The following is a 27021-nucleotide window of genomic DNA, read 5'->3' as shown; positions in this document are numbered from 1 at the left end:
CCCGCCTGTCAGTGGCGGCTTGTTTAAACTGAAGGAATGATTTAGCTGACATTGCAAAAATACTTAACTTAACTGACCACTAGATGTCACCAAACTGGAGCTCTGGAAGACACATCGCCATTTTCAGGAGTTTTAAATAAAGAATATGGATCACAATTCCCCAAAATTTGTAATTTCTCTTCATATCTTTTGTTTTTCCTATGACGTTGTGCCTGCCAGTGTAGTGAGTCGGTCACATGACTGAAAACTATGAACAGAACCAGCTCTCTTATTGTGTGTAATAATACAAAATGAAGTGGAATAGTTTGATAAATATGTTAAAAGACTGAAACCTTAATCTTTAAAGTTTTATCATTTTCACAGTCAGAGCTGAGGTCACATTCATGCAAACTGTAAGTGTTTACAAGTCAGTTACATCAAGCTTGTCTCAAAAAAGCATTTATCCCTCTCAAAATAAAACAAACTGAGGCGTAACAGCAGCATACATATAATAAACAACAAAGCAATATATGAGTTGTTAATCTTTAACATTCACTAATAATGTTGTTGTTAAACAGAAGCATCAACTGAGCCTTTATTTCAGTATAGGTGTGGTAAGTTTAGGTGATGCTGAATGGAAACCACAGACATCATGGTTGATAACGGACTATTAGCTCTCTAGTCAGTTAGTTTCTAATTAATTTAGTTAATATTGTCTGTCTTTACATTTTCATTACTATATGAAAACTGAACATTTAGGCCTATGTTAAATTCTGTGGGACTCTTCTGCCCTTTTTGCACATTTCAGAAACAATAAAAATACTGAACCCGCTGGTTTATTTTAACTCTTTTCACAATACTAATATATATATTACATATACATGCTAATATGTATAATGCATAAATAATTAAGCATGGAAAATATGTAGTTAATAGTAGGACTAGCTGGGGACGGGGGCCCAAAAATCAAATTCTGCCCAAGGCTCCTCAAAACCTTGGGCTGGCTCTGACAATACAGAGCAGCTGTCCTCCGGTACGCTAGGTGGCGCAGAAGTGCAATAAGCAAACAAACATTTTTGTCCCTGGACGGCTTCCTTTCACAGCGTGGACGTCAATGACATTCTGAGCTTTCATAAGATTGCTCACTTCTGCTGGATGCGAAGATGTTCTTAACCTTTTTATTTAGAACATTAACAAGAGATGTCGCAAAGGTAAGCGGTAAGCGCAGGATTGACGTTTAACTTTAAACTCGTCTTGGTTGTCTCGCTGATTAAGCCTCCAGCGTTTGTGGGGCATCTTTAGTGAGTTAACTTTGCTAATTCATTCTCATTTCATGCATTTCATAGCCACTTGATACCACAGCAGAAGCAAAATTTACTATAAACTGGTGTTTACTGTGACAGCTGGCATCTGATTGGTCCTCAAAGACATAAATGTGGCTGACTTGTTGAAGTTGTGGTGTGTGCTTCTCATATGTGTCTCTCAGGTCAGTGTTGGCCAGCATGTGCAGTCTTTACACACGGGATGTCAGCTGCTGGCAGCAGAGAAAGCCCTCCTCATGAAACTGCGGAAAAGCACCGGCTACACTTTCATTAACTGTAAGAAAGCCCTGGAGAAGTTCGATAATGACGTAGCACAGGTGAGGGCCTCTCCTAATCTCTGTCAGGTGCTGTTCAGCGTTGTTACGTCTTTGAAACTAATGACCTGTGGGACTGTTTTTAATGTAATTTGGCAAATGTTCAGGCAGAGACATGGCTGCATGAGCAGGCCCAGAAGGAGGGCTGGAGCAAAGCAAACAAGCTCGAAGGTCGCAAAGCCAAAGAGGGCCTGATCGGCGTGTTTGTGGGGGACAAAGCTGCAGTAATGGTTGAGGTAAGCCCACTGGTGCGGGGATTCACTAGCCTACTCCTCCTAGTTCTTCTCTTTTTTTTTTTTTTTTTCTCAACAAGTTGGTCTTTTGTCTCTCTGTTCTTTTTGATGCAGGTGAACTGTGAGACAGACTTTGTGGCACGCAATGAGAAGTTCCAGCAGCTGGTTAAGGATGTGACATTTGCCACCCTGGCCCACCACAGAAATAAAACTCAAAGTCAGCCGGGATATGTGAAGGTAAAGATGCATGCTGAGGCTTGGGAGTAGAAATAAATGTTATTTTTTATTTCATAAATGTTCATGGAAACAGAGCAATGGACTTCACCTACCTCCAAGGTGCATAGAAGTCTAAACTAAACATGATTTGGCATGTGGCCTTCAGACAAAACATAATAAAAATGTTTTAAATAGAGTAGGTATGAACCAGAAAAAAAGCACAACAATACATCAGCAATGAGGTACATCAACATGACACCAAGCAATGGAGCACCTACAGGGATGAGCATAGCAACTGGTCAAGCCGCTTCAGGCAAACGTGAGCTGTGTACAGCCATGACCAAACACTGCTAGTCGTTCATTTAAACTGAAACTGTGGTGTGTTGAACATCCTGTTATGCCACACAAGTACTTGAACTCTTAAAACTGATTTGTACAACAACTTTTTGATACACCAGGGTTTATATACATGTCAGTGCTGACAGAGTAACACTTACAACACATGCCAGATGAGAATATATTGCAGTTTCCTTCAAGGATGCTTCAGGGAACCTGGGAAACGCTGATGATGTTACCCATCTCCTTAATTAGATCGTTCCTCTTGACCAGGCCAACCTGAAGCTGCATAATCATGTGTCCAACCCAAGGTGGAATGAAACAAACCGATCACAGAAATGAAGCCAGTGCATGGTCCAACCTTAAATCTTCACTCTAATCAAAATATGAGCTAAAGTGCTGCATTTCCTTTAAGAACAATTGTATTTGAAAAAAACAAAACAAAAACAACCTCACACGCCTTTGGATATAAATTTTTGATGCTACCCAGTCATATGCAAAGTATTAGGCTAATGGGTGGCCCACCTGCCACTGGGACACCAACTTTAATACAAAAGCAGTAAATTTAAGTCAGAGTAATGCATAATATCGCAAAGTAACCACATCCCATTACCAGTTTACATTCCCTTTTTTTGTAAATAAATACATTTTATATAAATGGGTAACTGTACATACTTGTGAGTAATTTCAAACTGAATTTGTGTCATTACTGTGGCCCACCTGCAGAACTTTCAGACCCCACCAGGGGGCCCCAGCCCACACTTTAGGAATCACTGCTGTAGTCACTTAGACACTCCTGAAGAAACACTAAACTACACATTAGCCTTGTTTAGCAGTCCTTACACTAACAAACTGGCTTTTCTTTCCAGAGTGTCCTATCAAGCGATGACTTAAGCAAACTCAGCGTGGGTGAAGGAACCTCACTAGGTGATCAGGTGGCTCTCACTATAGGTCAGTACTTTGCTTAAGGGACACTGCTCATTGTAAAGCACGTTTCACACATGGGTCATATAACATTGCAATTTGTTAAAATTATGGTTTTCTGTTATTCAGATGTTTCAGTTTTATGCTCGAGCTTAACAGAGATATAAGATGGAGAGAAATGTGGTACACACATTTAGACTGCTCAAAAAATAAAGGAATATGTTAAAAACACATCAGATCTCAATGGGGTGGGGGGCTCATGCTGGATATCTATGTATCTATATATCTATAAGGATGCCAAATTCTTTGATGAAAAGGAAAATTATCAGCCTACAGAGGGCTGAATTCAAAGATGCCCTTAAAATCAAAGTGAAAACATTATGTGGCAGGGTAGTCTGTCTTACCAAATTTTATTGCAGCAACTCAAAATGGTACTCACTAGTCCTGGGGATCTCCTCCCAGATCTGGACCACAGTGTCACTGAGCTCCTGGACAGTCTGAGGTGTTGACTTGTGGGGTCGGATGGACCGAAACATAATGTCCCAGAGGTGTTCTGTTAGATTTAGATCAGGCAAGTGTGGGGGACGGTCAACTCTATCAAATCCTTCATCTTCCAGGAACTGTCTGCTAACTCTCGCAACATGATATCGGCCATTTTCATGCACTAGGATGAACCCAGGATCCACTGCACCAGTGTAGGGTCTGACAATGGGTCCAAGGATTTCAAGGATAGCTAATGGGAGTCAGGGTGGCATTGCCTAGCCTTCATATACCACCACTGACCCACCACCAAACCAATCATGCTGAACAATGTTGTAGGCAGCATAACATTCCACAAGGCTTCAACGGACCCTTTTGCATCTGTCACACATGCTCAGGGGGAACCTGTTCTAATCTGTGAAAAGTACACAGTGCCAGTGGTGGACCTGCCAATTCTGGTATTCTATGGCAAATGCCAACTGGGTTCCACGGTACATAGAGCCAGCTAGGGGACATTAGGCCCTCAGGCCACCCTCATGAAGTCTGTCTCTGATTGTCTGCTCAGACACATTACCATTCACACCAGTGGCCTGTTGTAGCTTTGGCAGTGCTCAAGTTTCTCCTTGCACAAAGGAGCGTAGAGACAGGTCCTGCTGATGGGTTAAAGGACCTTCTACGGCTCTAGCCAGCTCTCTGGCAGACAAAGCGATCCTTCTGACAATGACACATACGAATGTTACATCATAGAGGAGCTGGACTACCTGTGTAACCTCTATAGGGTCCAGATATTGCCTCATATTACCATGTTAATTTAATTAACACCAAGCAGCTGAAACTGATTAACAACCCCCTCTGCTACTTCACTGACCAGACCAATATTATACTCTGATTAAAAGTGTTCCTTTAACTTTTCTTGAGCAGTGTATGAAATATTACAACTCGATACATTCAGACTTTGGCTGTTAAATTGATGCAGTAGGCTGGATGTTATTAGGCAGTTAAAGTTTTGCAGAAAAGTTGCTAGGTTGTTCATTCAAGTGTGAAGCTGACACGTTCAGATGTTGTCAGATTGTCAGGAAGGAGTGCTTATCTGAAAGTTGAATAAATACAGCTGTTTTGGTTTGAAACAAAAAATGTAAATAAATAGAAATATAAGCGGAACAAATTTTGAAATTGTCAAGTTTTTGAATTGTTGCTCAATAACATGAAAATGAACAGTCTGTTGCAGCAGGCTTCGGTTTTATATTGGTGCCTCTTGCTCCTCAGGTCGCCTTGGTGAGAACATGTCTTTGAAGCGGGCAGTGACGGTGGGCATCCCTGCTGAGTGGAAAATTGGTTCATATGTACACGGCAGCATCAGCACCCAGACCGAGGTAGCCATGGGCCGTTATGGAGCCCTGGTCGTATTTCAGGGTGGAAAGGAAGGAGAGCAGGAAATGCTAGGTCGTAAACTGGGACAGCACATAGTCGGAGATTCTCCTTTGTCTCTGGGTAACATGGATGACCTGCCCTGTGGCGAAAGTGAGACACGCCTGCTGTCTCAGACCTTCCTGGCAGACCCCAGCAGGACTGTGGCACAGTTCCTCAGAGGTCAGCAGGCTCGAGTGCTTGACTTTGTCCGATTTCAATGTGGCGAGACGACTGAAGACGCAGAATGAAGAGAGGGGAAATTGTTCATCCAGCTGAATTTGACATGTCTTTATTTTGTGTGTGAATATAATTCAGGTTTTTGTGTACTCTAAGACTGAGGCATCACAGTCACACAGCATCATGAATTTGAAAGAGTATGTGCGCCCACAAACACTGGTACCTGATGAAATGACCAATCCAACAATAAAATCTCTTTCCTCAAAAACCTGTCTTAGTATTTAATTTTATACACTATTCTGTGTTCTGTATTTTGACACATAAATATAAATTTTTTTAAATGAAAAGGTTTAGTGGTAATTAAATTCAAAAGTTATCTTTATATATGACGAACCTCTTGCTTTGTAACCTAATTGAACTTACATCCATCTATCTTCTTCTGCTTATCCGGGGCCGGGTCGCGGGGGCAGCAGCCTAAGAAGAGAAGCCCACCACCTCCAGCTTGTCCGGGGGAACACCATGGCGTTCCCAGACCAGCCAAGAGATATTATCTCCAGCGTGTTCTGGGTCTGCCCCAGGGCCTTCTCCCGATGGGACATGCCTGGAACACCTCGCCCAGGAGGCATCTTTGTCAGATGCTCGAACCACCTCAAATGGCCTCTTTCAATGTGCAGGAGCAGTGGCTCTACTCTGAGACCCTCCCGGATGGCTGAACCATCATTAGGAGATAAAGTATTTTTTTATTTATTGCTCTGTATTGTTTTATTGCAGGATGCAGGGAATGTTGAGACAAATTTACATCACATTACATCTTCTCATTTGGGGACTTGAATTTAAGTGCTACTGTTGGGAAAATGATTTCAAAACAATTATATAATGAGTGTAATGAAACACTTGCAGGCAGCGCCGCAATTTGCTTATTGTTTAGGGGGAAGTTTCACTCCCTAAGGGGTTGCGGGATAGGCCGAGCCAATGAACTTCTTCCCATCTCCGTAGAAGGAATTATCCCAGGTGTAAGTCTGAATAATGAGCGTGCTCCCTCCCACGCTCAGATGACACCTGAGGATGATGATAGCAGAAATCAGAACAGATCCACGTGCGATAAGGCGTCACAGGATGTGAACATTTACTCACTGTTTTCCAGGACGAGTGATGTAGCAGAGGCTGTAAATGGCAAAGTCAAATTCCGGGCTGGAGCCAATGACTGCAGAGCCAACCTGCTTGTAGTAGCCGTCCCACATGAACTGCATCCCCAAGACATCAGGGAATGTAGTCCACTGAAGCAAGAGTGGAAAAAAAGAAAAAGAAAAAAATGAATGCAGTGCTCTTCGTAAACTAAAAGAGTAGTTTTAGAATTTTATCGCCAGTGCTTACAGGCCCATTGAAACTGTGGCTGTAGTAGTTTAGCTTTCCACTTTTTTCAAGAAGATAAAACCGGATCCAGTTGTGGAAACCGGAGACCTTTCCTCCCTTGATCTCTCCTGTTAGAGAATGTGGTTTTAAAATAGTAAAAAAGAAACTACGTTTTCAAATAAATGAGATGTTCAAAAGAAATCTGCTCTGTCCGAACCTGCAAAGATGTGCTCAAAGCCGCTGGAGTCCAGCTGGTTGTTGTTGCGAGAGTACAGACCAAACCACATCATCTTCAGGTCCTGAATGAAGTCTTCTTCTGATTTGTAAATGCCTTAAGATATAAACACAGACATTGAAAACACATGAGGATAACCGTACCCAACCTTCAAGTATTGCTGAGGATGCGTGAAGGTGAAATATTATGCATAAAAATACGTTACCCTTGTTGTAGAGAAAAGCAAACAGCTCCCGTCCCACCTGAGTGTTGGACATGGTTTCCCTGACAAACTTGTCCTGCTCAGCCAGCTGCTGAGAGCTGAAGTTCTCCGCCTGTCCAGTCATCCTGTTGTAGTTGTCCAGCACAGACAGCAGAGCAGCGTAGGTGGGCTTGGAAAAGAGAGCATTCTCATTCAGGAAGCTGAACAAGCTGAAAGCAGAAATAAAAAAGATTTAGAACATAGAAAAATGCTATGTAGTGAGAGATTGCTGTGCTGATAAAAGGGCTTTTCTCACGGCTTCGAAGAGCGATCTGTCTCAGAGCTGGTCTGAGAGCTGGCCACCAGAGCCTGAGGGTCAATGACCAAGACTGAGGCTGAAGCCTTGTTTGAGTCCAGAGAATAAAGTCTCTCAGAGATAGACTTGATCTCTGCATCAGTTACCGCACCACCCGCATCTACAAAATACATGCACATATGTGTGTTACTGCAGACGTCACAGTACAGATAACAGGAAAGTAAATAAGTCTAAGTTAAGTTAAATACAGTGTGTTTTAACTCTGCTTGATTCAGACATCACATTTAAACTGCTGTTTGGATCACCACACAAACCATAAAACGTCAGCTTTCCACAATGAGAGCTGGAGTATATTTAGACTCTAGTATTGCTACTTTCATGTATCAAAATACATCTTCCACCACTGGGTAATACTCAACATAGAGGCAACAAATTCAGTTAAAGAACGAACAAACTGAACCTTTCTCCTTTCATTATATGAAGTAGTCCAACAGGGACACCTGCTGGACATATACTAAAAAAAAATCAAATAAAAAGCTTTGACCATGAGCGACTGGCACCACAACCCAATAAAAAGTGTTTAGATTACCTTCGGTAAGAAAAGTAGCAAAAGCACAATATGGATGGATGACACAGTATAAAAATACTACATTACAACTAGAATAAATCAAAAGAAAGAAATTAAGAAAATTAGTTCTCATTGTGCATCTATATGATGATAAAAAGCTTCATGACTCTGAATGTGTCGATTTATAAAAGAAAATTAACTCTAAAATATAAGTGGTCAAAACACAGTTACACTTAAATAATTCAAATAAATTTTGTTGTTTAGTCCGGTCAGCTACGCACAACACATATTTTGGTCTTACTGTAACAGAGTTCGTTGTAGTCGCTGCAGCAGTTGTTGTACTGGGGGCACAGGGAGTTACAGTGACACTCGTTCTGAGAGTTGTAACTCTCACCACACCTGCCCTTACAAGACGTGGAAGCTAGAAGGAAAATAAATACTGATACTAATAGCTTACCACAAACTCTAATAATGGCAAATGCACATGTTTTTGGTATCAAATATCATCAAGAGTCTGCTTCTGTCACATACCTTTACATATTGCAGCGTAGTCTGAGCAGCAGTCATTGTAGCGCTCACACGCTGGGTTGCACTGGCACGAGTAATTGCTGTCTGTTCCATAACCACATCGTCCCTGACACGAGTCCAGCGTGTCTGGAAACAAACGGGACAGACTGGTGTCATAAACACACTGACATCCTTGTTCTGCCTGTAATATGATCATAATAAAAATGCAAAGATGGGTTAAAAAATAAATGACTTACTGCTGAAACCCAGGGTCACACAGAGTACAAGGACAGCAAGGACCTTCATCTTGGCTTAGCAGCAGCCTGATATCTAGGTGAACTGACTGCTATGGCCTTTCCTTTATATCAAAGTGGGGTGTGGTTTTTGCCCAACTATCATCAGAGAGGTAGGGCATACTGGTTCAGGGACCATTTGAGGTGGAGTTAAGTGACAGAGCACCTCTGCACAGGTTACTCAGCTTTAATTCTCCTAAGTAGTATCATGTTGGAACATGATGGCCACACACACATTTTGACCACACCAGCAGGCACCAATATGGCAGCAGGTGCATCACGTTTTTAAAGAAGAGTCTGTGGTTATTGTTGTTTGGGTAATCCCAAAATGCTAAATATACCCAACCACACCGAAGGGCACAGCTTTTAAGACAGCTTTTAAGATCATCGGCTGCCCTCTCCCCTCCCTGATGGACATTTATTCCTCCCGCTGCCTCAGCAGAGCAGCAAACATTATCAAGGACAGCTCCCACCCTGGTTTCAACATGTTCAGCCTGCTTCCCTCAGGGAAGCGCTACAGGTGCATCAGCACAAAAACCCACAGACTCAAAAACAGTTTCTTCCCCAAAGCGATAACCACCCTGAACTCACACATGCACCGATAACACAGCCCCCCACTTCCCACTTCCTCTATGGACCACCACTGTGCAATACCAATTCTATGTGCAATACCTCAACTGTATATATGTCTGTGAAGGTTCTCAGTCATCCAGGTCATTGTAGTCAAAGGAGTTTGCAAAGAAAAGTTTTGAGTTTTGAGTTCCCTCCCCAGACGCCTTAACGCCCACTCACATCCTGGGCCATCTGACCTCAGGAATTCGCATGATAAGGTGGGGCCAGGTTTCACAATGAGCTCACCCGAAACCCTGGCTGATTGGGACCCACACCCAATTTCACACCTTGGCTCAGGCGATTAGAGGATCATCAGGGGGTCCTTTTATCCCTTTGTGGGGGGATACTCCCACTGGGTTTAAATCTGGGACTCCCCACCATTTGACCTTAGAACTGAAGAAGCTTCTCGGATGAGAGGTGAAATGTCTTCAAGCAACTCAAAGAAGTCCAGACGCTTTTCTTTGCAAACTCCTTTGACTCAACTGTATATAAATAACACTATTTATTACATATTACTTTTTTTTCTTTTTCTTTTTTTAAATACGGCTTGTATATTGTACATTTTACATATATATATCTTTTTCCCTATGTTAATACTGCCCATATGTACATAGCGCTGGAGAACTGTACCCCTCCCCCCAGCATGTTTACACTGAGTAGGAGATGCTCTGTATCTCATTGTACAACTGTATAGTGACAATAAAGGCATTCTATTCTATTCTATTCTATTCTATTAAAATGAGAAAACAATAGTGTTGTTAACCTGATGATGGGAACCCACTAGTAGCAGCACACATATGTATGTCAGCAGCTGATGACACAGTCGGTAATGAATTGACAGCACCTTTAGAGGTGGTTGAGCTCCAAGGGGACGTGGTAGGGGGGACTGTGTTTTGTTCTTATAGAGAAGTTCTCAAGGTGCTTGAAGGAAACTTCAGCATCATGTCCTGAACTTGAGAGGGAAACTGCATTCAATTCACATGAATGCTAACTACACCGTTAAAAAAGTGGGACTTATAGAAATTTAAACCAGGAGATTAAATGCTTATATGTATACGTTCGCAGTGGTGCAGAGTACAGCCATTGCTTCTCCACATCGAAAGTAGGCAGTTAAGATAAGATAACTCTTTATTGTCACTGCACAGTCATACCGAGTACAATAGTACAACGAAGTTGGAAACTGTCCAACATCGGCACCAAGCACAACACAACACAACACAACACAACACAACACAACACAACACAACACAACAACTTTAAAGTAGATTTTCTTAAAAGTGCAAGAAATGTATGAGCAAAAAATAGGAATGACTTAATATATAAATAAAAGAATAAGTGAATGTTTATTGGATATTATTATTATTATTTCCCCTCCAAAAAAAAAAAAAGTCCAGGAAGGGAGCCAATCAGGTCAACTGTTAGCAATGATTAGGGTACTGCCCTGTTGTAAAAGCTGTCCTTGAGTCTGTTTGTCCACGACCTCACCAACCTAAATCTTCTGCCAGCTTAAACACCCGGTGTCCTGGGTGTGTGCTATCCTGTAGGATGCTGCGTGCCCTCTTGAGACAGCGAGTGCTGTACAGGTCCTTCAGGGAGGGAAGAGAATGTCCAATGATTTTTTGAGCCATATTAATGACCCTCTGAAGTGCCTTTTTGTGTGCCATCGTGCAGCTGGAGAACCATACAGAGATGCAGTATGTCAGCACACTTGGAGCAACGATAGAAGACGGTCAGCAGCTCCCTCTTCAGGTCCATTTTTCTTAGGATTTTCAGACAATGGAGACACTGTTGGGCCTTCTTTACTTCTGCCAAGGTGGTTGAGCTTCATTGGAGGTCTGTGTCTATGTGCACACCCAGGAACTTGAAGCTGGACACTCCCCATTGATGCTGATGGGCTGCAGCATGATGGTGGTTGAGGTGGTTTGGGCACCTGATTAGGATGCCTTTCTGTGGCACACCCACAAGTTGCGGGAGCAGTTGTATCTTGGCTGGCTTGTGAACAACTTGGTGTGCCCCCGTGTTAATTACTCTCTGTGCAGCCTGTTCTCAGTTGTGGGCCCTGAACGCTGAGCTATAGTCCACAAAGAGTATCTGCACATAGCTCTGCCAGTTCTTTAGATGGCTCAGCACTCTGTGAAGGGTGATGGTGATGGCATCCTCTGTGGACTGATTTGTTCTGTAAACAAACTGGTGAGGGTAGAAGGGGTAGGGTAGATCGTCTCTGATGTGCTGAGACGTGACGTCTATAGGTCTGTTGTCATCGAGGCTGTCTATACCATTTTTTGGGGATGGGAATGATAGTGGAGGCCTTCAGACATGTGGGAAATGTTGCATGAGTCAGGGAGAGGTTGAAAAGCCTTGTGAGGATCACTACCAGTGATCCTCACTCCCAACTCTCCCAACTCTCAAGAGTTGGGAGTTCGCCTTGTAATCGGAAGGTTGCCGGTTCGAGCCCCGGCTTGGACAGTCTCGGTCGTTGTGTCCTTGGGCAAGACACTTCACCCGTTGCCTACTGGTGGTGGTCAGAGGGCCCGGTGGCGCCAGTGTCCGGCAGCCTCGCCTCTGTCAGTGTGCCCCAGGGCAGCTGTGGCTACAATGTAGCTTGCCATCACCAGTGTGTGAATGGGTGGATGACTGGTTGTGTAAAGCGCTTTGGGGTCCTTAGGGACTGGAAAAGCGCTATACAAATACAGGCCATTTACCAGTTGGTCTGTGCAGGCTTTAACCACAGCCCTTGGGATGCCATCGGGGCCGGCAGCTTTCCTGGGGTTAACCACTCGCAGTCTCCTGACCTCATGGACCTCATGTTCCTGACGGACGGACGGACTGATGGATAACATAAAATTATTCCTGCCAATCTGGTTGATGACCAATGTTCTGCAGTACTACTATGCAGAATGAAAACTAGTACCACCCTCTGTTGAGACCATGTCAAACTGCAGTGACTCCACTGCATGAAGGAGTCCAGCCACTGGCTCCATCTGGATCTAGCTTCACGGCTTTCTAGATTCATGTCATTCCAAACAAAGTGTCCTTTGGATTGAAACATCAACTGTTGCAACATTGGAACAAATTATCCTGTTAGCAAATGACGCTCAATAAAAATAAGAAGTTAGAGTGAGAGATGGTGTTTTGAATGACAAATTAAGAGCTCATGCTTTCCACTTTATTGTCACTCAGTGGTTACTTTTGTATCTGAAGAAAAGCAAGAAAACTGCTTGGTTAGGTTAGGTTAAAATGGCCATGGCTTGAGCCAACATCTCTTTGAAACATTTGTCCTGCACGTTGAAAAATGACGTGTAAAGAAGTCTCAACATGTGATGAGTTGGAGCTCACTATCTCAAGTCACACTGTCACTACGACTGGTGCATTACACATTACACACCTTGTGAGTTTTGCTGTTATTTGAAGCTTGGTACTGCAACACAAAAACAGGCTGGTTCCCCAACCTAAGTCAGCCAGGGAGTCTATGTGGTGGTGGGCTGTAGTTTTCCTCAGCTGTATAAAGAGAGGTGGCTGAGGGAGTTCAGGAGCAGTGCCAGGTGGAGCTGGTTAGTACAGCTGCTGTGCATTGATTATTAAAGTTTTCTTCCCTTATGGAGTGTGGTGCTGGGACCAGTCCATGCCAGCATACACCGACACGCCAGCTGTGAGACCTTGTTTGAAAGCAGTCTTTTGTGTTATTGTTGTAAGTTGTGTGCTATCAGGAATGCCAGGCATACCACGAAGGAGCACGCGGTCTTTATGTTGTTTAAGTGTGTGTGCGGTTAAAAGAAAATAATGAATTACAAATTCACTCGAACAATCCGAAAGCAGCACTCACATTACCCAGACCCATAAGTCATGTCACTTCATCACAATTGCACCTTTTATGCAAAACACACCAGTGTGCTTTTTGAGGTGTTATCTTAATTAATTATGTATTTATATGAATAAAGTCATATTTGAATCCCTTTTTAATATTTATTGATCTATTTAACGATAAAGGTCTCCAGTTTTTTTTCTCTTCAATGGAAACTACATTTGGTTATCACACGGAGCTTTAACACATAAAAATATCAAGGCTCATAACATATATGTTATAAGTTGTTTTTTTTATATATGGAATTTGCCTTGAAAAATAATGTAATTTCCATCAAAGTCATTTGAAGTACATTTATGCATTATGATGGGACCCTCTCTGATTTTTCCACCTGAATGACCAGATGCTGTTTTTCACAGGGTTTATGTGAGATAACCCAGAATAGCTTACACATTTCAGTATCTCTCATCATGTGGAGATCACATGCTCAAATGCACTCGCTGGCTGAGAGTGCAATCATGATTTAAAGCCTGGAAAAATTCAGTTTTGAAAGAATCGATGCCTTGAAACGAAGTTCACTCACAAAGAAAACTACATCTGCAACAAACACTGGTTTGGATTTTACTTGGGATGCCTGATGACCCTAAAGTACACATGAGGGTTCATGCCAAATAAAAATAGAACTTACATTTTGTGAATATTTTCTCAACCAGATTAACCTGATTTTTAAAATTTAAACTCTGGAAAGTGCTACAAAATTGCTGTTTAGCCTTTGGGCTTTTAACCTTTGAGAAACACATAAAATGTTGTAGTGTTATAGTTGTAGCCTGTGCTATAGTGCTATAGCCTGCAGCGTTATATTTGATCGACAAATTTTCAACACGATTTTGAACATTTCTATTGAAAATTTTCAAAATGATGAAATGAGGGACAAAAAAATTAGGCAGTTTTGAGTTCCTTTAATACAATAATATTTTATAGTGGAAAAATAGTTTTAATGAAGGGAGCATATTTTGATTTGGCACGCTAAAGGTCACCGAGTACACAATGCATACTCAAAATCAATAAGTTGCCCCAACTTAGTCATCTTAAGTGCTTTACTCAAGTTTTTGAGGCAACGAGTTTGCATAGTTTTTTTTTAAGGTCTGGGAACTAATTGATTGATTGATTAAATCTTTATTTTGAACATGTTAAAAAAGTACAACAACATAGAATTCAAAGAGACAAATAAATAAAGCAAAACAAAAGGAAAACGAGCAACCACAACTACAAATAACTTTCATGTTCAAAAAGGAGCAGGAAGAAGCATAAGCTTATTTAATCCCACCCCTTTTCCACCATCTAGTAATCAATAGACTACAGAAATACCTCCTTGCAATTACATCATATGTTATGTGTATGTATATATTTTTTTAATTTATTTATTAATTATATATATATATATATATATATATATATATATATATATATATATATATATATATATATATATATATATATTTCTATCTATCCATACCTACGTGTATACACATACACACATATACACATTTTCAATAACCCCAGTAACACCTCAAAGGATACACAACCTACAGATATATATACTCATACCAACATACCCGTGCACCCGCACACACATGAAAATATTGGACAAGAACACCCTATCAAATCTCTACCTCCTCCCTGTACCCTGTAAAAACCATATCCTTAAACCGCTTTTTAAACTGCACCATGCTCGGACATTGCTTTATATCTTTACTTAGTCTGTTCCACAGCTTCACTCCACACACAGAGATACAAAAACTTTTTAATGTTGTGCGGATACAAGGATGTTTTAAAATTAATTCCCCCCTCAAATTGTATCCCCGTTTAGAAAACAGTTTTAGAATATTGTCAGGAAGCAGGTTATTTATTGCTTTATACATAATTTGTGCAGTGAGAAAATGAACCAGATCTGTGAATTTTAGAATTTTTGATTTTAAGAATAGTGTATTTGTATGATCTCTGTAACCAGTTTTATGGATTATCCTTATGGCCCTTTTTTGTAATATAAAGATTGATGATAGAGAACATTTGTAGGTATTGCCCCAAACCTCTGCACAGTAATGCAAATACGGTGCAATCAGGGAACAATAGAGAATGTGGAGTGATTTGTGGTCCAGAATGTGTTTTACTTTACTCAAGATTGAAACACTTCTTGAAATTTTGCTATGTATATGATTTATATGAGACTTCCAGTTTAATTTATCATCTATAATCACACCAAGAAACTTATGTTCAAGTACTCTTTCAATTTCCACACCATCTATATGAATCTGCGCTCGTGCATTTCTAAGGGAATTCCCAAATAAGATTATTTTAGTTTTACTTAGATTTAGAGGTAGTTTGTTCCTGTTAAACCATTTTTTAATTTTGCACATTTCTGAAGTAACTGTATCCAGCAGTTCCTTTAGATTCCCCCCAGAACAAAAAATATTTGTGTCATCTGCAAATAATACTAGTTTTAATATATCAGATACCTTACAAATATCATTTATATAAATAATAAATAATTTTGGACCCAGTACAGAGCCTTGTGGAACACCACAAGCAATGTCCAAGCATGGTGAGGAATGGACACCCAGCTTCACAAATTGTTTCCTGTCACTTAAATAATTTTTCACCCAGTGCAGTACAACCCCCCTGATCCCGTACCGTTCTAGTTTATTAATTAATATGTCATGATTGATTGTGTCGAATGCTTTCTTGAGATCCAGAAATAGTCCAGCTGCATACTGTTTCTGATCTATAGCATTCGTAAATCTCCTCAATTGATTCGATTAATGCCAGAGATGTTGATCTTTTGATCTGAATCCATATTGACTGTCAGAGAGTAATTTATATTTATCTAAGAATTTGTCTAATCGTTTATTAAACAAGTTTTCTAGGATTTTGGAGAATTGTGGTAGTAAAGAAACCGGCCTGTAATTTGTGAAGTGGTGTCTATCCCCAGTTTTATACAGCGGCACAACTTTAGCTATTTTCATTTTGTTTGGAACTTTTCCAGTCTGAAATGATAAGTTGCAAATATATGTTAGAGGTCCTACAATTCCTTCAATGACCTTCTTGATGATTATCATGTCAATATCATTACAATCAGTAGATGTTTTATATTTACACATGTGTACAGTGTCAATTATTTCTTTTTCCTCCACTGCTGTGAGGAACATTGAGTTGGGGTTCCTATCAATCAGGCATTCACTACAGTCTACTGATGGCAGTGAGTCAGGAATTTGTTCTGCCAGATTTGGTCCAATATTTACAAAATAATGGTTAAAGCTGTTGACCACATCAGCAGTGTTTTCCATAATATTGCCATTGTCAATAAAATATTGAGGATAACTTTGTTGTCCAGAATTATTTTTAATGATACCGTTTAAAACATCCCATATTCCCTTCATATTATGTTTATTGTTGTTCGATGTTTTACTATAATACTCCTTTCTACATACACGTATAATATTGGTCAACTTATTTTTGTATTTTTTATATTTATTTTCAGCATCTTTTGTTCTGTGTTTTAGGAATTCCCTATAGAGTGTATTTTTCTTTTTACATGCATTTTGTAAACCCTTAGTGATCCATGGTCTATCTGAATATTTGTGCTTTCTGTTGTATTTTATTGTTGGACAGTTTTTATCGTACAATTCCATGAATATTTTTAAAAATATGCCATATGCAATATCAATATCAATTTCTTTGTACACATTGTCCCAGTCCTGATTTAATAGATCGTTCTTAAGTGCATTCATAGTTTCTTCTGTCCTTACTCGTCTGTACCTCAGTTGTTCTTCATGCTGATTTCTCTTATAATTAGTGTTATAAACTGCAAAAACTGGTAGGTGATCACTGATGTCATTAATTAATAATCCGCTCACGATGTTGTTTTCCATATTGTTGGTGAAAATATTGTCAAGTAAGGTGGCACAATGTGGTGTAATTCTGCTAGGCCTGGTTATTTTAGGATGTAAACTCAAACTGTACATAGTGTTTAGGAATTCGTCGGTCATTTTATGCTTTTTCAGATTCAACAGGTCAATATTAAAATCACCACAGATAAACATAACTTTTTGATTTGTTTTAGAGAATATTTCTTCTATGAAGTCATTAAATATTTGAATACTAGAGCCAGGTGTTCTATATATACAGCTAATTATTACATTTTTCTCTTTTTCCTTATAAATTTCAATTGTTATACATTCTAATAAATTATCAATCGCAGTTGTCATACTTTCCACCACCTTGTAATTTAGGTTTTTATCCACATACACAGCCACTCCCCCTCCACTTTTGTTCCTTTATTATACAGTGACTACTGAGCAGTTGTTGGCTGTCTAGTGTCTAGTGTGAATAACAGCCTTATACCTGGGAGGATGCCAAATGATGACCCTACTACCCAAATTTTACAGCAGGAAGACACGTCAGACCAGGCAACATTTTCCAGTCTTCTACTGCATAATTTTGCTGATCCCTTGGGAATTGTAGACTCAGTTGTCTGTTTTTTTTTTTTTTATAAGACACGAGTGGCACCCTCTATGGTCTTATGCTCCTCTAGCCCATCTGCCTCAAGTTTTGACAAGATGCTCTTCTGTATAGCTTGGTTGTAGCAAGTGTATATAAGATACTATAATGGTCCACTTGACAGTCATATTTCATTAGAGCCTTGTTACGATTTTTTTTTTTTTTTTGGGTTCTTACAATCACAATGCAAAACACCGGGGATGAAAGTGAAGTTCAAGAGATGGTTAACACAAGGAGAGAAAAAATAGAGGAGAAGAAGAGGGATAGAGAGAGAAGGGAGAGAGAGAGAGAAATGCTTCAGCACCTATTGAGAAAAAAAAAAAAAGAAAACAACAGAGAAACCACAGCAAAACCAACATATGCATAAATAACAGTGGCAACGTTACTTAACAGACACAGTACTGATAATACAAGATATTTTTAGAGCCAGCAACAGTCCAAGATAGTGTGTGTCTGTAAGTACCTGTGTGCATGAGCGCACTTCATAAGGTGTTCATAAGATTTCTCCATGTATTGTCTAATGCTGGGTGTGGGACACCCCACCCCACACCCCAGGACCTGAAGCAGACATGGCCAGACGTCCAGCTCCTCCTCCCGGCCTCCAGCCCCAGATGGTAAACAGAAAACAGGCTGCAAAAAGATGCTTCACCCACTCATATGTAGTGTTGATGTGTGGTTGCTCTAAAGCGTATTTCAAACAGAGGGCATGGCACGGACCCTCTGCCAGAAAACATCTGACGTATCCCTAGAACACTCAATGTCTACATGAAATTTACGATTAAGGAGTGGGCTGAATGAACAGCCCAAATCTCTAAATTTTGCATAGTGTCACAGGAAAACTTACAGAAAATGAATATTATCATTGCACATATTATAACCCTAATTTAATCTGATGCTTTTTAACATGCTGCTGTTAGGTAGAAGGAAAGTTGTTTCTTTTTGTCTTTTTCTGCAAATATAACATGTTTCCAGTGAACACTTGGATAAAGCTGATGTCTTTAATATGCAAGATGCACTATGCATTACATCAAGAACATGCCATGTGCATTTTTTTGAGGTAATGAAGAAAATAATTCAGTCTTAAGCTTGATATTCCAAGCTAAACTAAATTATTGTTGGATGTTTATCTGCACTTGCAAAGATATTTCCAAACTTTTGGATTAATTAATTGCATCCTCTTTATTAAGAGCAGAGAGAGAATTGTGTTGAAAATCGATTGATTGGTTTTTGTATATAATTTTCTTTCAGCTTTAAAATGTTCATGCAAAAGAATGTGACTCTTAGGTTAAGCTAATTTTCAGAGCCATACTATTTGAGATAACAGTTTGTTAATACATTTGAGGCTTTTACTTTGCACTGAGGTAACAGAACCTTTTATGGATGTCTGAGTTGACAGACGATTCACATCAGCAGTCACTGCATTGTTGCTCTTGCCCTTCATGCATTCATTAGATTGCAGTTTGTGGTGCGTTTTCAGGTGGTTTGATGCGTTTACTGTGTCCAAAAAAACTCAATCCTGATCTGCTTCTAGAGACAAACTGTTCACCGTCTGCTGTGCCAGACATTTGAATTTTGCTTCTGTTATCTGTAGTTTATCACTGCAGTCAAGCACATTTGGGAAAATTCAGCTTGTGCAGTGCAGTAAGCAGCTGTGACTGGCGAGGACGTCATCAGGTGGTGACATAGGGAGCGCTTAATGTTTGCTTTGTGTTCTGTTGACAGACCCTGCATTTTCAGTATCGGTCAATCCATAGTTTTCACGTGACGTGACAGCTACTGGGACATGCCCACCAGTCCTTTCACTGTGCAGCCATTCTTTTAATCTTTTCCAGTTTAACTTGGTCTAAATGGGAGATGTTGGATTTAGGCATTTAGACTGTGCTATCAAATCCATTAATCAATGTTTAGAGCTGCCAGAACAGCGTAGAGTATGGCACCAACACGAAAGCACATCTCTCCTAACCCCACTTTACAGGTTAAAATCCCACCAATCCCTGCTTCTCCGCAGCGAGCCCGCCTGTCAGTGGTGGCTTGTTTAAACTGAAGGAATGATTTAGCTGACATTGCAAAAATACTTAACTTAACTGACCACTAGATGTCACCAAACTGGAGCTCTGGAAGACACATCGCCATTTTCAGGAGTTTTAAATAAAGACTAGAAAGCGAAAATTTCAGAAGAAATTTTATGTGTGCCTATGCCGCTGCTAATCAGTGTAGTTTGCCATTCATACGGCTACAGAGAGCAAAACTCAGCAGAGCAGCCATTCTCCACCATGAATTATGATAAAAACAAACACCGCTCGCGCCTCACAGATGACAGCTTACAGTTTTGGGTAAAGATGAGGTGACTTCGTACAGCCCCGATTTGCAGACGCTGTGCACAGAGGTTCATGAGCAGAAGTCCCATTGTATCACGGCAGACCCCGACAATGTTTGCATGAACATGCTTTGAAGCATTACGTTATGGACCACTTTTCACACATGGTTGGTGTACCCACACAGGCAGCCGTAGCTTTTCAACTCATAGCCCAACACACACCCAAAAACAGCCAAGAGAGCACAGACTTTACACCCGTGGGTCCACCTCCCCTGCAGCGGCACTGCAGACCACGCCCGACACACATCAAACACATAAAATAAATATGTATGCACTTTCGCATTCACTTTTGTTTTTTTGTTATTTTTACATAGTGTTCTGAATGATGAACAATGGTCTACAGCCAATCTTGTGTATTATTATACAAACTTTGGTTGTAAGATTCAGATAACTATTTAATAAAAGCTAAATATTTTATACAGGGAGTGCAGAATTATTAGGCAAATGAGTATTTTGTCCACATCATCCTCTTCATGCATGTTGTCTTACTCCAAGCTGTATAGGCTCGAAAGCCTACTACCAATTAAGCATATTAGGTGATGTGCATCTCTGTAATGAGAAGGGTATGGTCTAATGACATCAACACCCTATATCAGGTGTGCATAATTATTAGGCAACTTCCTGTCCTTTGGCAAAATGGGTCAAAAGAAGGACTTGACAGGCTCAGAAAAGTCAAAAATAGTGAGATATCTTGCAGAGGCATGCAGCAGTCTTAAAATTGCAAAGCTTCTGAAGCGTGATCATCGAACAACCAAGCGTTTCATTCAAAATAGTCAACAGGGTCGCAAGAAGCGTGTGGAAAAACCAAGGCGCAAAATAACTGCCCATGAACTGAGAAAAGTCAAGCGTGCAGCTGCCAAGATGCCACTTGCCACCAGTTTGGCCATATTTCAGAGCTGCAACATCACTGGAGTGCCCAAAAGCACAAGGTGTGCAATACTCAGAGACATGGCCAAGGTAAGAAAGGCTGAAAGACGACCACCACTGAACAAGACACACAAGCTGAAACGTCAAGACTGGGGCCAAGAAATATCTCAAGACTGATTTTTCTAAGGTTTTATGGACTGATGAAATGAGAGTGAGTCTTGATGGGCCAGATGGATGGGCCCGTGGCTGGATTGGTAAAGGGCAGAGAGCTCCAGTCCCACTCAGACGCCAGCAAGGTGGAGGTGGAGTACTGGTTTGGGCTGGTATCATCAAAGGTGAGCTTGTGGGGCCTTTTCGGGTTGAGGATGGCGTCAAGCTCAACTCCCAGTCCTACTGCAAGTTTCTGGAAGACACCTTCTTCAAGCAGTGGTACAGGAAAAAGTCTGCATCCTTCAAGAAAAACATGATTTTCATGCAGGACAATGCTCCATCACACGCCGCCAAGTACTCCACAGCGTGGCTGGCAAGAAAGGGTTTAAAAGAAGAAAAACTAATGACATGGCCTCCTTGTTCACCTGATCTGAACCCCATTGAGAACCTGTGGTCCATCATCAAATGTGAGATTTACAAGGAGGGAAAACAGTACACCTCTCTGAACAGTGTCTGGGAGGCTGTGGTTGCTGCTGCACGCAATGTTGATGGTGAACAGATCAAAACACTGACAGAATCCATGGATGGCAGGCTTTTGAGTGTCCTTGCAAAGAAAGGTGGCTATATTGGTCGCTGATTTGTTTTTGTTTTGTTTTTGAATGTCAGAAATGTATATTTGTGAATGTGGAGATGTTATATTGGTTTCACTGGTAAAATAAATAATTGAAATGGGTATATATTTTTTTTTGTTAAGTTGCCTAATAATTATGCACAGTAATAGTCACCTGCACACACAGATATCCCCCCTAAAATAGCTAAAACTAAACACAAACTAAAAACTACTTCCGAAAACATTCAGCTTTGATATTAATGTGTTTTTGGGTTCATTGAGAACATGGTTGTTGTTCAATAATAAAATTATTCCTCAAAAATACAACTTGCCTAATAATTCTGCACTCCTGTATGAGAGTAAGAAAGAAAAGTATATCTTTGTGTCCACCTTTCCCTGTTAATGTCCTACCTGGCCCCTGGCAAAAGCTTTGCTAGATCCGCCCCTGCACAGTTACCAGCTGTCAGCTAAATAAAAAAAAGGAGCTTGGTGTTTATTTCTCTCAGAAACAGTTCATAACTTCCTTCAACTCATTCATGTCACCTAAAAAAAGGTAAACCTGTTTCTCCATCACCAGTTCAGCTCTGATGATTCAGTAAGGTCATCTCCTGGTTTCGACCAGCCGCTTCTACAGCTGTGGCTCCCGCAAACATCAGCTGATACTAGAAATTAAAATCAAATGAATTCTAACAACAGCTGATCAAGCTTAAACGTGCTGCTGTTGTTTAGCGCGATAAACAAACAAGAGAGAAAAGCCGATCATTGATCAGTTTCATGACTGAAGTTTGAACAGGCGAGAGAATGACAGGGAGGCTGTCATAAACTCCATCGTGCTAGCTACCACGCAGTACGAGTTATTATAACTGATTGTAAAAAGTCAGCACAAAAAAATAAACTACACCTAAACTCGGTTTATATCTGACCCAAATAGAGTGCAGGTCATAACTTCTTACCTGAAATTCAGTTCACCTCACGCTCCGACCGGCAGCCGCCTGCTTCTCCTGCCTTCGGTTTCCTGATCCACGATCTACCACCGGTCGATCGGCGGTCGCCCGCCGCCTCGTTCCCGCATGTTCTTTCTGACACACACCGTGGATAGCTGCCCTCGGTTGTAGCTCCGCGTCAGCGACTACCAAACAACTCAGTTATTTTTTCCACATCGACCAGCATCTGGACAATCCACAGCCTTTCACTGTTTGTACCGTTATTAAAAAAAACCCTCATCGGCTCATAAAACGAAAAATAAGTCCAGCTATGACCCTGAGTCAAAAGACAGCCAGCTCGGGTTAGCTAGCTACCTGTCTAGCTCTTTGCAGGCACCGAAAACATCAGAGCTAATATGGGATGTCTTGGTAACACGAGCAGATATTTGAAGTTTACATCTGGCCAATCCACCACCTTTCACTGTTTATACCGTTACTAAAATGAATACATAAATAAATCATCGGTCCATATAAACGAAAAATAAGTCCAGCTAAAACACATACTGTCGGCGAAATGCGACCGGTGCTGACACGAGTTTCACCCGCCTCAATATAAGCCAAGCCTGGGTGCTTTTTCACGAAGGGTCGCTAGCGGTGCTAGCTAACTATGCTAGCGGCGCTAGCTAGCTAGCCGGCTATCAGCAACACATAAGAGAACTGCTGCTAAATAAACTACACCTAAACTCGGTTTATATCTGACCCAAATAGAGTGCAGGTCATAACTTCTTACCTGAAATTCAGTTCACCTCACGCCCTGCCTTCGCTTTCCCTGATCCACGATTGACCTCCGCGTTAGCAAACACCGGTCGATCGGCGGTCGCGGCATGTCCTTTCTGTCATACACCGTGGATAGCTGCCCACTGTTGTAGCTCCGCGTTATAGCACCACCAAACAACTCAGTTATTTTTTCCACATCCAGCTGTAACTCCGATTCTGTGCGAGCATTTGCGAGAGACCGGGAGGTGAAACGACAGAGAGAGTCCCTCGCTATCCATTTGCAGCCAAGTGCGGCAGCTAGCTAGGTAGCCGGCTAGCTGTCAGGCAGGACCGACGTCGTCAGAGCACTGTCGCTAAATATGGGATGTCTTGATAAAACAAGCAGATATTTGAAGTTTACACACCTACATTCTCGCCTGAAAATATCTTAAAAGTTTATTTTGTGACCTAGAAACACGAATAAAAGACATATAAAACGAAGTGGTGGCCGCCATTGTTCACTCTGTAGAGGCGTGCTATGAATTGTGGGATATGGAGTTTTCAACACAAGGATAAATCTTTTCGGCTGTACTACTCCCGGTATACCACTAGAGAGAGCCAAGACACCACAAATGAAGTCTGTTTATTTGGCGCCAAAAGATGAATTGGCCTAAATTTGCACTAAAATATTAATATTTAAAAACTATATAAAAGTCATAAACACCAAAAGTCACAACATAATAGTCCAGCTCCAGCCGCACAAAATGATCTAACATATGTAATCCTAATGTCAAAACTGTTTGGCAGAGGAGCGCGCTGGAAAATTTTCACTAAAATATTAATATTTTAAAACTATAAAATTCATAAACACCAAAAGTCATAGCACACCATTCCAGATCCGGCCGCACAAAATGAGGTAACATATATGAAGCTTGTCTCAAAACTGCGGGGCGTGATACGTGCCGAAATTTAGGCGGAAGATGGAGAATAATAATAACTAGAAAGCGAAAATTTCAGAAGAAATTTTATGTGTGCCTATGCCGCTGCTAATCTGTGTAGTTTTCCATTCATACGGCTACAGACAGCAAAACTCAGAAGAGCAGCCATTCTCCACCATGAATTATGGTAAAACAAACACCGCCGCGTCTCACAGATGACAGCTTACAGTTTTGGGTAAAGATGAGGTCACTTTGTACAGCCCGATTTGCAGACGCCAGTGCACACAGGTTCATAAGCAGAAGTCCCTCTGTACCACGGCAGACCCCGACAATGTTTGCACGAACACACTTTGAACCAGTACGTTATGGACCACTTTTCACACATGGTTGGTGTACCCTCCCAGCCAGCTGTAGCTTTTCAACTCACAGCCCGACACACACCCAAAAACAGCCGAGAGAGCACAGACTACGCCCGAGAGGTGTGATTGCAGATGCCCCTCAGGTGGGTCCACCTCCCCTGCAGCGGCACTGCAGACCACGCCCGCCACACATATCAAACACGTAAAATAAATATTTATGCACTTTTGCATTCACTTTTGTTTTTTGTTATTTTTACACAGTGTTCTGAATGATGAACAATGGTCTACAGCCAATCTTGTGTATTATTATACAAACTTTGGTTGTAAGATTCAGATAACTATTTAATAAAAGCTAAATATTTTATACAGGGAGTGCAGAATTATTAGGCAAATGAGTATTTTGTCCACATCATCCCCTTCATGCATGTTGTCTTACTCCAAGCTGTATAGGCTCGAAAGCCTACTACCAATTAAGCATATTAGGTGATGTGCATCTCTGTAATGAGAAGGGGTATGGTCTAATGACATCAACACCCTATATCAGGTGTGCATAATTATTAGGCAACTTCCTTTCCTTTGGCAAAATGGGTCAAAAGAAGGACTTGACAGGCTCAGAAAAGTCAAAAATAGTGAGATATCTTGCAGAGGGATGCAGCAGTCTTAAAATTGCAAAGCTTCTGAAGCGTGATCATCGAACAATCAAGCGTTTCATTCAAAATAGTCAACAGGGTCGCAAGAAGCGTGTGGAAAACCAAGGGGCAAAATAACTGCCCATGAACTGAGAAAAGTCAAGCGTGCAGCTGCCAAGATGCCACTTGCCACCAGTTTGGCCATATTTCAGAGCTGCAACATCACTGAGTGCCCAAAAGCACAAGGTGTGCAATACTCAGAGACATGGCCAAGGTAAGAAAGGCTGAAAGACGACCACCACTGAACAAGACACACAAGCTGAAACGTCAAGACTGGGCCAAGAAATATCTCAAGACTGATTTTTCTAAGGTTTTATGGACTGATGAAATGAGAGTGAGTCTTGATGGGCCAGATGGATGGGCCCGTGGCTGGATTGGTAAAGGGCAGAGAGCTCCAGTCCCACTCAGACGCCAGCAAGGTGGAGGTGGAGTACTGGTTTGGGCTGGTATCATCAAAGGTGAGCTTGTGGGGCCTTTTCGGGTTGAGGATGGCGTCAAGCTCAACTCCCAGTCCTACTGCAAGTTTCTGGAAGACACCTTCTTCAAGCAGTGGTACAGGAAGAAGTCTGCATCCTTCAAGAAAAACATGATTTTCATGCAGGACAATGCTCCATCACACGCGTCCAAGTACTCCACAGCATGGCTGGCAAGAAAGGGTTTAAAAGAAGAAAAACTAATGACATGGCCTCCTTGTTCACCTGATCTGAACCCCATTGAGAACCTGTGGTCCATCATCAAATGTGAGATTTACAAGGAGGGAAAACAGTACACCTCTCTGAACAGTGTCTGGGAGGCTGTGGTTGCTGCTGCACGCAATGTTGATGGTGAACAGATCAAAACACTGACAGAATCCATGGATGGCAGGCTTTTGAGTGTCCTTGCAAAGAAAGGTGGCTATATTGGTCGCTGATTTGTTTTTGTTTTGTTTTTGAATGTCAGAAATGTATATTTGTGAATGTGGAGATGTTATATTGGTTTCACTGGTAAAAATAAATAATTGAAATGGGTATATATTTGTTTTTGTTAAGTTGCCTAATAATTATGCACAGTAATAGTCACCTGCACACACAGATATCCCCTAAAATAGCTAAAACTAAACACAAACTAAAAACTACTTCCGAAAACATTCAGCTTTGATATTAATGTGTTTTTGGGTTCATTGAAAACATGGTTGTTGTTCAATAATAAAATTATTCCTCAAAAATACAACTTGCCTAATAATTTGCACTCCTGTATGAGAGTAAGAAAGAAAAGTATATCTTTGTGTCCACCTTTCTCTGTTAATGCCCTACCTGGCCCCTGGCAAAAGCTTTGCTAGATCCGCCCCTGCACAGTTACCAGCTGTCAGCTAAATAAAAAAGGAGCTTGGTGTTTATTTCTCTCAGAAACAGTTCATAACTTCCTTCAACTCATTCATGTCACCTAAAAAAAAAGGTAAACCTGTTTCTCCATCACCAGTTCAGCTCTGATGATTCAGTAAGGTCATCTCCTGGTTTCGACCAGCCGCTTCTACAGCTGTGGCTCCAGCAAACATCAG

General features: G+C 41.1%; 2 protein-coding genes across 3 annotated transcripts; one reads left to right on the top strand and one right to left on the bottom strand.

Moving 5' to 3' along the window:
- Positions 1 to 1033: 1033 nt before the first annotated feature.
- Positions 1034 to 5659, top strand: LOC120440273 (elongation factor Ts, mitochondrial-like). Its single transcript, XM_039612543.1, has 6 exons — positions 1034 to 1190; positions 1466 to 1618; positions 1723 to 1851; positions 1963 to 2085; positions 3270 to 3351; positions 5071 to 5659. Exons 1-6 carry the CDS (start codon positions 1143 to 1145, stop codon positions 5460 to 5462), a joined length of 927 nt encoding a protein of 308 aa, XP_039468477.1. The 5' UTR covers positions 1034 to 1142; the 3' UTR covers positions 5463 to 5659.
- A 467-nt stretch (positions 5660 to 6126) lies between these two features.
- Positions 6127 to 8950, bottom strand: LOC116336452 (poly(U)-specific endoribonuclease-like). Of its 2 annotated transcripts, XM_031760337.2 has the most exons (9): positions 8809 to 8950; positions 8576 to 8698; positions 8346 to 8465; positions 7477 to 7636; positions 7185 to 7390; positions 6962 to 7075; positions 6766 to 6872; positions 6526 to 6668; positions 6127 to 6450 (listed from the first exon to the last, which is right to left on the bottom strand). In XM_031760337.2, the coding sequence occupies exons 1-9, from the start codon at positions 8855 to 8857 to the stop codon at positions 6336 to 6338; spliced, it is 1137 nt and encodes a 378-aa protein (XP_031616197.1). In that variant the 5' UTR covers positions 8858 to 8950; the 3' UTR covers positions 6127 to 6335. The 2 variants fall into 2 exon arrangements, with proteins under 2 accessions (XP_031616197.1, XP_031616206.1); XM_031760346.2 differs by lacking the exons at positions 8346 to 8465; positions 8576 to 8698 and having other exon boundaries at positions 8809 to 8899.
- Between the last annotated feature and the right edge of the window lie 18071 nt (positions 8951 to 27021).

The sequence above is a fragment of the Oreochromis aureus genome, linkage group 5, assembly GCF_013358895.1.
Source record: "Oreochromis aureus strain Israel breed Guangdong linkage group 5, ZZ_aureus, whole genome shotgun sequence".
Classification (NCBI taxonomy): domain Eukaryota; kingdom Metazoa; phylum Chordata; class Actinopteri; order Cichliformes; family Cichlidae; genus Oreochromis; species Oreochromis aureus.
The sequence above is the reverse complement of the archived record's forward strand: the minus strand, read 5'-3'. Positions and strand labels throughout refer to the sequence as shown.